This window comes from Elephantulus edwardii, unplaced genomic scaffold (assembly GCF_000299155.1).
Source record: "Elephantulus edwardii isolate Elephantulus edwardi_28Jun2011 unplaced genomic scaffold, EleEdw1.0 scaffold00098, whole genome shotgun sequence".
NCBI classification, from domain to species: domain Eukaryota; kingdom Metazoa; phylum Chordata; class Mammalia; order Macroscelidea; family Macroscelididae; genus Elephantulus; species Elephantulus edwardii.
In genome coordinates, this window is record NW_006399848.1 from 1,260,834 (window position 1) to 1,270,525 (window position 9,692).

At 41.0% G+C, this 9,692-nt stretch overlaps 1 protein-coding gene across 1 annotated transcript in view; it reads right to left on the bottom strand.

Moving 5' to 3' along the window:
* ABCB4 (ATP-binding cassette, sub-family B (MDR/TAP), member 4) overlaps positions 1-9,381 on the bottom strand; it is a 90,585-nt gene extending 81,204 nt beyond the window's left edge. Inside the window, exons 1-3 of the mRNA XM_006891485.1 lie at positions 9,302-9,381; positions 6,034-6,088; positions 377-527 (exon numbers count right to left, since the gene is read on the bottom strand). Coding sequence (XP_006891547.1) covers positions 377-527; positions 6,034-6,088; positions 9,302-9,381 — 286 coding nt within the window. The remainder of the gene's footprint in view (positions 1-376; positions 528-6,033; positions 6,089-9,301) is intronic.
* Between the last annotated feature and the right edge of the window lie 311 nt (positions 9,382-9,692).

Below are 9,692 nucleotides of genomic sequence, written 5' to 3' on the forward strand. Positions count from 1 at the left end.
GTGGAGCCAAGCAAACTGAAGCTGTAAACAATCTCAATCTCTTCACCATCCATCCTGATGCTACCAATTGGTCCAGTGGTGAGAATCTTTGTCTTCCCTAAAAAGCCATTATTAAAGTTCCACTACCCCAAGCAGAAGGATGTTTTGTTTTATTTTATTTAGATGTAACAGGTTTTTTAGTAAAAAAAGCTAAATAATACAATGAGCTATATTTGAGGAGTTTTCTGAGAAGGTTACAACTTCATTCTGATTGATAACTGTAGTCATCTTTAAGCCCAAATCATTAAACAAATAGTAGATACAAAATGAAATTTCCATTTTTTCACTCAGTTAAAGCAATACCAGGAATTAAAATGTTAAGTGGAGAAATGCTTACCTGGAAAGGAGAAGTTTCCTGCAGTATTAACAAAGCTATCAGTCATTTCTCCAAACACTATCATCATGAGGGGAAGACCTGACCCATGAGCTATGGCCATGATGGTGCCCAGGGACATAAATAATTTATCCTGCCAATCAGAGTAGCGAAACTGGGGGGTGAAAAAAAGAAGAAAATTATGCTTAATTTACAGAATGTAATGTCTCTATTTATACAATTATATGCTCTTTGGATTTTCATTTTAAACCAGCACAATTTTAAAAGTTACAAATAAATGTCTTAGGAAAGAAAAGTTCCAATACAAATCATTGGCAGGTTAATATAATGATCCTATTTCTTTTGCATTCTGTGAAGAAAACCATCTCATTCTGCTTAATCAGTATCTTGTTTAGTTCGATGATTACAATATAATCAGAAAGGATAAAGGTTTGTTTCCTTTAAGAAATACTGTTCAAGCTCTCTGGGCTCACGAGGCCATGAGTTAAAAGCACCTAGAAGCAGATCATAAGTACACATACAAACACACCACACTCATTCACACACACACACACACACACACACACACACACACACACACTCACAAGGAGAATTAAAATTAGGGGAGAAAAACAGATCCTCTGAGCTTTGAGGATACGATCCCTATAAGAAGGGAGTTCTGGTGGCCTAGTGGCAAGAAGCTGCGCTGCAATCTCAAAGGCACACAGTTCGAATCCACCAGATACTCCACTGGAAGCTTTTCCAGGAGAAGGAGGGGCAATCTCCACCTGTGCCAGTTGGATTAGATTAGATTCAATAGAACAGAACAAGGGGGGGGGAGGAGGTTCCTATGAGAAGCTTCAATTAACTTGTAAAAGGCCATGTAGTAATGAAATGTAACAAACATAATGTCCATATGTGCACTTTTGCAAACAGTTAATATGTTCAGCTACTAATCAAATGATTTTAAGTTTGTTCTTCCTGGAGGCAGCTTGGAATAAAGGCCTGGCAATCTACTTCTAAGAGCAAATCAGTCCTGGAAAACCCCGTGGAGAAGAGTTCTGCTCTAACACAGATAGGGCTGTCGTGAGTTGGGGTTGACTAAACAACAGCTGCTTCTATGTGTCCTTTGGGAAAGCCTTTCTCATGGAGATGATGCACATGCAGAATTGAAAGAAAAGGGTGAGTTAGAAGACGACTCAGGGAAATGGAGATGCTTAGACTTAGAAAAGCTCCTAGAAGTGGGATACCATGAATGAAGGTTCTAGGTGTAACCTCCCATCTGGCTGGTCTGGAGTGCACAGTACAAAGTGTAGAAGATGACATCAGAGAGCAGTCTAGAGGGCCTGACAGGCTACACTAAAGATCTTAGTCTTGCTCCTAACACACAGAGAGGACAAGGGATAACTGTCACAGTGAAAGACACAAATTCCCAAGAAACAGAATGTCATAACACTTCCAAATACTTTCTCACTTGCTGTGTTTTGTTGTTATGTGCCGTCAAGAAGGAACAAACACATAGCTGACGCTCCTCAATGGGGTTTTAAAAAACTGTAAGTCACATGAAAAGAGACTACTCATCTTTCTCTCTTGGAGCACTAGTGGATTTGAACCAGCCGCCTTTGGGTGGCAGTATAACTCCTTACCGGTGGTCCCCAAAATGCTAGTGCTATCTTTCAGTCCTCTTTTTGTAATTTCTCTTCTGTTTTTCAAATACTCCCTCCTTCTCTCTGTTCTCTTTTCATCTATGACTGCCAACTACATCTTCTTCCATCTCTTATTCTTCCATTGCTTTCATTTTCCCACCTACATTTTGCATCTTCCCTTCCCCCTCTTTTAAACGTTCTCCTTACCCAATTTCCTCACCACATCCACACCGGGGGAGAGAAAACCGTCATCCAGGAGAGAATACAAAGCTGGTGCTATGAAAAACAATACCCTTCACAATAGCAAATCACAAGAGTAAATACTTGGGAGTAAATCTAACCAGAAGCACAAAGGAACTATTCAAAGAAAATTACAAAACATTACTACAAGAAACAAAAAGAGACCTAGAGAAGTGGAAGAATATCCCTTGCTCATGGATAGGAAGATTCAATATTGTGAAAATGACAATACTACCAAAGGCAATCTACACGTTCAATGCAATCTCATTACAAATACCAATTCAATTCTTCAATGAGATGGAAAAGGCAATCTCCAATTTAAGTTGGAATGGAAAGAGGCCTCAAATGAGCAAAGTACTCCTTAAAGAGAGAAACAAGGTAGGAGGCATCTCACTCTCTGATTTCAAATCCTACTACACTGCCATGGTGGTCAAGACAGCGTGGTATTGGTACAATGAGAGACGCACAGATAATGGAATAGAATTGAGAACCCAGAAATCTGCCCATCTACCTATGGTCAACTGATTTTTTACAAGGAAATGAAATCAGTTAAGTGGGGAAATGACAGGCTTTTTAACAAATGGTGTTGGCAAAATTGGAAAACCATCAGTAGAAAACTCAAGCAAGACCCACACCTCACTCCATACACAAAAACCAACTTAAAGTGGATCATGGACCTAGACAGAACTAAAACCAAGGACTGTAACCTTCATTACAGAAAAGCTTGGAAGAACACTAGAAGCCCTAATCCACAACATAAACAGTCTTCCAAGCATCCTGAAAAACCTACAACCAGGAGAGGATAAAATAGATAAATGTGACCTTCTAAGAATCAAATCCCTATGCACATCCAAAAACTTCTCCAAGAGAGTAAAAAGGGAAGCCACAGATTGGGAAAAAGTATTTGGTAATGACAAATCAGATAAGGGACTTATATCTAGAATTTATAAAATACTTGAGCACCACAACAAGATAAAGGTAAATAACCCAACTGAAAAATGGGCACAGCATATGAACAGACACTTCACCACAGACATTCAGATGGTGGCTGAGTAAAATGGTACAATCACTATGGAAGTTAGTATGGCATTTTCTCAAAAAATTGGAAATAGACACACCATTTGACCCTGCAACTCCACTACTGGGAACATACCCTTAAAGAAACCATAACCAAGCAGACATATGCACACCCATGTTTATCGTGGCTTTATTCACAATAGCAAAGAGTTGGAAACAACCCAAGTGCCCACCAACAAACAAATGGATAGAGAAACTGTGGTATATTCACACAATGGAATACTATGCTTCATTGAAAAACCAAGGAACTCATGAATTTTATACAAAATGGGTGACTCTGGAGGACATTATCCTGAGTGAAATATCTCAGTCACAAAAAGATAAATACGGCATAATGCCACTGTTATAAAACAGGACTGGCATGGGGGCCGGGAGGAAACTAAGAAAAGGGATAAATAATCTATACAACATTGAAACAGACGAGGGAGATAACTGTATAAAAGGAATATATGATCAGGTATTATTGGCATGACAAGAGTCCAGAATAAGAGCTGCATAGTAAAGTGGTCTGGGTGGGGTTGGGGATCTGTATAACAATGAAAGAACTTTTTCCCCAAAGAAAAAAGTGGTGGGGGGGGCGGGGGGAGGAAATGTACAACAAAGAATGACTGGAAACCCAAGTTCTTTATAAATTTGCATTAAAATCTCAATTAATAAAAAAGATGAGTCTATGATGAGTCAGAGTTGGCACAATGGACTCCCTAAAGGCTTACTCTGAGTCTGCCTGGGTCATTACCCCAGGACATCACATGGATTGATATCACAGGTCAAAGAATGAAGGGTGATGGTGGGAGTGTGGGGGAGGGCCACTGTGCAAACTGTTCTCAAAGAGTTCCAGAAGCTCAGTTTGTGGAGGCCAAATTCCATCATCAAATGCACTGCATTAGCAAGGGTATTGCAGGAGACAAAAGATTAAAAGCCACATACAAGAGTAAATCAGGATGAGTCCTTAAAAGTGCTACCAGAGATTGGTATGCCCAAGATCTTTAGTGACTTCTGGGAAGGGGGATGAAGGGAGCCTGTCAGGGAGTTTAAGGGTCAGGGTCAGGTGGTCATGTAACATTTTCTTTTCAGAGCATTACATAAATTGTAATATTCTCATTAATGACCATAAAGAAATGGCAATATTCTTTGCACTGAGCTTGATATAATTTGAGGTATTTTTAAAGGCTTTTCTTATAAATTGCAGACTTTAAGATTCTAAGCTTAAATTTAAAATTAGGGTGAATTTCACACTAAAATCCTAAATAAACTTTTTTCCAGGATAAGTAATGTATTTTCGGAGTCTAAGTAAAGATTTCAGTGATACTTTTAATCAAATGAGATTTTCTGTTTGTTTTAGTTTTCAGTAATTTTTGTCCTTTAGGAAATTACGTTTAAACATTTCTGCATTAAAATCAGATTTGGTTTTTCCCAATTATTCTTTAAGGCACAGTATTAAAAACAGCTACCACATGGGAGAAAGATGGTCAAACTACTGCTGAGAAATTTACTGCCTCTAAAAACCTGCTGGAGGGTTGGCTAGGATTCAGTTCCAACTTAACAGTACACAACAACAACAACAACAACTGAGGTTTTTAACATAAAAAGATCCCCAAGATATTGAAGAAGAGGACGGACAAGGGTTCTGTGATGACAGAGAGAAGTACCAAACAACATTCAAGAGCATAGAGGTTTTGGTGTCTTTCATCCATCTACTCACTAAATTAGAGCTTTCCACTGACATGCCACTTAAACCTACCGACTTGACTTTCCAATAATGGCTATGACAGCTTGAAGTGCATCATGTTTACTCACAGTGGGCAGTTTTTTAGGAAGCATCTAAGAGATATTTAACAAACTCAAAACGGCAGATTAGAATTCTTCCAAAAAGCTCTGGTGGCCTAGTGGCAAGAAGCTGCACTGCAATCCCAGAGGAACACCGTTCGAATCCACCAGATGCTCTGCCGGAGAAGGAGGCACAATATCCTCCTGTACCAGTCAGATCTGATTTGACGGTACATGCACACAAAATAATAATAAAGAAAAAAAAAAAGAATTCTTCCAAAAAGCTCTGGTGGCCTAGTGGCAAGAAGCTGCACTGCAATCCCAGAGGAACACCGTTCGAATCCACCAGATGCTCTGCCGGAGAAGGAGGCACAATATCCTCCTGTATCAGTCAGATCTGATTTGACAGTACATGCACACAAAATAATAATAAAGAAAAAAAAAAGAATTCTTCCAAAAACTGGTTAGCTTGACTTAGACCAGCAAATGGTCTTAATTTGAGTCTAAGAATTGCACTATATTCAACCAATATTTCACTAAAAATTAAATGTGAGTGTATATTCAGTAATGTTTTAACTTTTCTGTAGTTAACGATCACCTTTTAGTTCCAAGCTCATGCTAAATTTTCTATTTATTTTGTTGTGAAATATACATATTTTTCTTCAATTGTTAATTTGCATGGTGCCACTAACACAGGTCTTACTTTCAATTTCTCTGTGTACAAGTTAAGTCAGCCTTGTTTCACAGCCTCTCTGCCCCTAGCTGTTTGCTTATCCTTCTTGGAAACGTGGGTTGTCAACTACAATGAGCCAATCTAAAGCAGCACTGGCGCAACAGGGAGACTCTATTGCTACTTGTTTATAATCTTCCAGGTCTCGCTTTTCACTTATTGATTCAAAATAAAAGTTGAATAAGGCTGTGCCATTCATATTTAATATTTTATCAGCTTACCAATGCTAATGGTCCAATTAAATTTACTTTCTTCATTTTTTTCTTGTCTTGGTTTCTGTAAAATAGAATTGTTTGAATTAAACACTGTTATGTTTTCATCCAGCTGAACTCAAATTTTATAGTTATGGCATTCAGTTATTATACGGCTTTAAAATATTTTTTAAATGAGACTATAAATTGTCAAAATTACCCATTCTATCACACACTGCAAACTAGCCATTGTCTACAGAAGTAACTGTCCAAGGTACTACAGGATATACAGAAAATGTGAAATGGTCAATTGTCTTACAGAGCTAACACACACGGGGACATTAACACTAATGATATCTGCCCAGCCAGTTATATCCTTCTTCCGTTTAAAAACAAAACAAACAGAGAAGCTTAAAATTTTAGAGGCCACTCTTCTGAAGGAAGGCATGTGAGAAATTGTTAGGAAATACACTAAAAATGCATCTAAAATTCATCTGCTTCCCACATTTTCCTTCTCCAGGTACAAGATATCGTTGTCTCTTATCTGGATTTTTAAGACAATCTCCTGCCTAGTCTTTGCACTTTGCAGTATGCCCGCTTCAGTCTATCCTCAACACAGCAGCCAGAGTAACCATTTAAAAATTCAAACCACAGCATGTCTGTTTTTTGCTTAAGACTTACAATGGCTCTCAGTTTTTGTCAGAGTAAATGTGTAAGACTTTACACCGACTTCTAAGGCCCTATGATGTAGCATCATGTTACCTCCTGACAGCATCTCTCACTTCTACCCCTGCTCACTCTGCTCCAACCCGGTGGCCTTGATATCATTCTGCGAAGGTACCAGACTAGTTTCTACCTCAGAGGTTTTTGTATTGGCAGTTCTCTCTGCCAAAGATACTGTCCTCCCAGATATCCACATGCTTCTCTCCTCTCATTTTGTTCAAGCCTTTGCTTAGATGATGCTTTATTCAGTCACTCCTCTCCTAACCACTTTATTAAAGATTGATCATGACCTTCTACTGACCCTCTTAACCTTGACTTCCCTTTTCCACTGTTCATCATCCTCTTTCTCTACAATTTGCTTATTTAACATGTCAGTTATTTCTATTTTGTCATCTATACAATGATGTTAACTCCACAAGGTTGGATTTTATGTGGCATTTGGGATAGTTTTGGGGTTTTTTTCGGTTTTATTTTTGGTTTGTTTGGGTTTTTTTGTCTAAAATACATTTTTCTAGCTTAAATTTCTAGATATGTGATAAATGATCACAAGACTTGATTTTAAATCATTTGGTATATTTCCCAAACTTTAAAAGTCAAGCACTGCCACTAAAGATATTTTTAAATATATTTCACAAAGGATACCAACATTATTAGAACAAGCATGTCACTGACTCCAAATTTGCCCTAAATTTTGAACTGGGCTTAATATCCTTTAAATGTACTGGTTCAATTTTACATAAAATTATGCTTCATTTTATCTTAAAGCTTTAACTTCTTAACTTTCTATCATACCTTAAAACTTTAGCTTGTTCTTAATGCCTTTATCTTTTGAACTGTTTGCTTCTTTCCAACACAAGACTGTGAGTGAGTTAGACTTCTGAGGATATCCCTGGGTTCTGGAGTGTTACTGCAACTTCTGTGGGGACAGCTCCTTTGTACACTGATCATATGTTCAGCCAGTCCAATACAGAAATAGCCTACTTCATGAAAATGCCATCTATTTATAGATTCACAGTCAATCCCAGCCTAATTGCAGCCAACGACAAATCACATTTTTCTATTATGAAGAACACTCTCCATCCTTTCTCCAATTCTATGTGGCAAAACTAAACTTTCTATGATTAAGTACCACCACTGTGACTGTCTAAAGCAGTTAACAGGCAAAAAGAATGTGTCAGCCTGAACAACAGATAGGCATGTTTCAGTTAGCTAATCAGGTCCCTTGCAGCTTGCGGACAAACTTAAGAACTTGATAAATTTGTCCCTCTGAGTGATCCCTCTATGACACTGGTCAATTAGTTCTGGGTGGCCTAACGTGAACTCAGAGACCATAATAGCCTCATAAACTATTTGAGGCTAAAGGCGAAAATGATTCATTATTCCCACAGTGAAAGAGGAAGCAGGGACACACACCAATGACCGATTCTTCTCCCAAGGCCTGCGTAGGGCGTCAAACAAGGGTCCCCGGGAGTGAAAAGAAACTCAGACAGTGGAGGGAGAAACACACACAAGCAAAGAGCGAGCTGAGCTGAGGCTTTCCCCTGGCACTTGAACAAAAAAGGATATGAAAGAGCAGGTTATGGATGAAATGAGGCTGCTCAAGGGGCCCCCTCCCCATCTCCTCTCTGGGGGTTGGAAGGGAAACGGAAGGAACCGGAAGGGCCTGCCGGGGGTAGAAGAGGGAAAGGCAGGCGAAGCCCCAGGGCCCCAAAACCCCGCAGACAAGGTAAGTATGGGTGTACTTGTGCTTATTTGCTAATTTGTAGTGAACAGTTGCACATTTTTCTCAGCACACCAAAGACTGTGCTGCAAAGTATGACTGTTATCTGTCTCCCTCTCTGTCAATCCCCCCTGAGCTTCCCTATAGAACCAAACCCTCTTCCAAATTTACAATCCGTGGTTGATCCAAACCACCCACTGATGGTGGGCAGCTGTCTGCGCACTCCGCGCCTGCAAATGTGATTCTTTAGGAAGATGCTGTAGGTTTCGGACAGAGGCGAATGCCAGCCATACCTAGAAGCGGAATCTTTTATATAATGAAAAACCACGAAGCATTTCGCTCCAGGCTGGCAAATAAGCACAAGGAAACCCGTGCTTACCTGGCTGGTGGGGTAGCCTGACCCTGAAGGGAGAGAGAAATAACAAGGGGAGGGAGCAGGGCAGGCTCTTTGCTAACTTTTTTCCAAAAACTCAAAAAGAGCTACTGTACAAGCCTGATGCTCTAGAAACATGGGGGGAATAACTGGATGTACACGAAAGCTATTTTTAATAAAGGAAACTAAACCTAAATTAAGTTATGTGATAAAAGTAATATTATTCCACATCTTAGCTATTTATCCAAGTCCTCTGTTCGGAGAGAAACAGACACTTGAAGACACTCTTCTCCCTGACACTGTTCCAAGCGAGGAGCCCGCAGGACATTAGCTGAGGTTAATAAAACTTCTGCTCCAAGGTCAGAACTTGAGACTAAACCCTCCAACTCCGCCTGACTCGCTCAGCGTCTTCCCAGGGCCGAATCCGGCCCGGCTGGTCCCCAAGTAGCAGGAAAGCGGGCGGCTGCGGGTGGGTGATGTACCTGCGGGCGCCCAGTTCAAAGCTGTCCTCCGCGCTCCAGGGGCTCCGGGCTGTTCCGTTCTTTCCCGCCTCAAGGTCCATCTCAGCCTGGGGAGAAACCACAGACTCAGGTCCAAGCGCGCCGCTTCGGGGAGGACAACCAGCCTCCTCTCGCTCTGCACCCGAGCGGCTGGAACTCAGCGCGCGGGTGTCCAGGCCTTGGGGGCGCAAGGGCTACGGTCCAGGTCCCCCCACCGCGCCGCCCGCCCTGGGGGTTCTCGGCCCGGCAGTCCTCACCTCACACTTGGCGCGTGTCTGGGCGAGCAGCTGCGCGCGCGGGTCTCTGCGCTCCAGGGGCCTGGACTTTGCTCGCCGCGGCCTCACCCCCGCCCCCCGCGCGTCCGGCCCCAGCG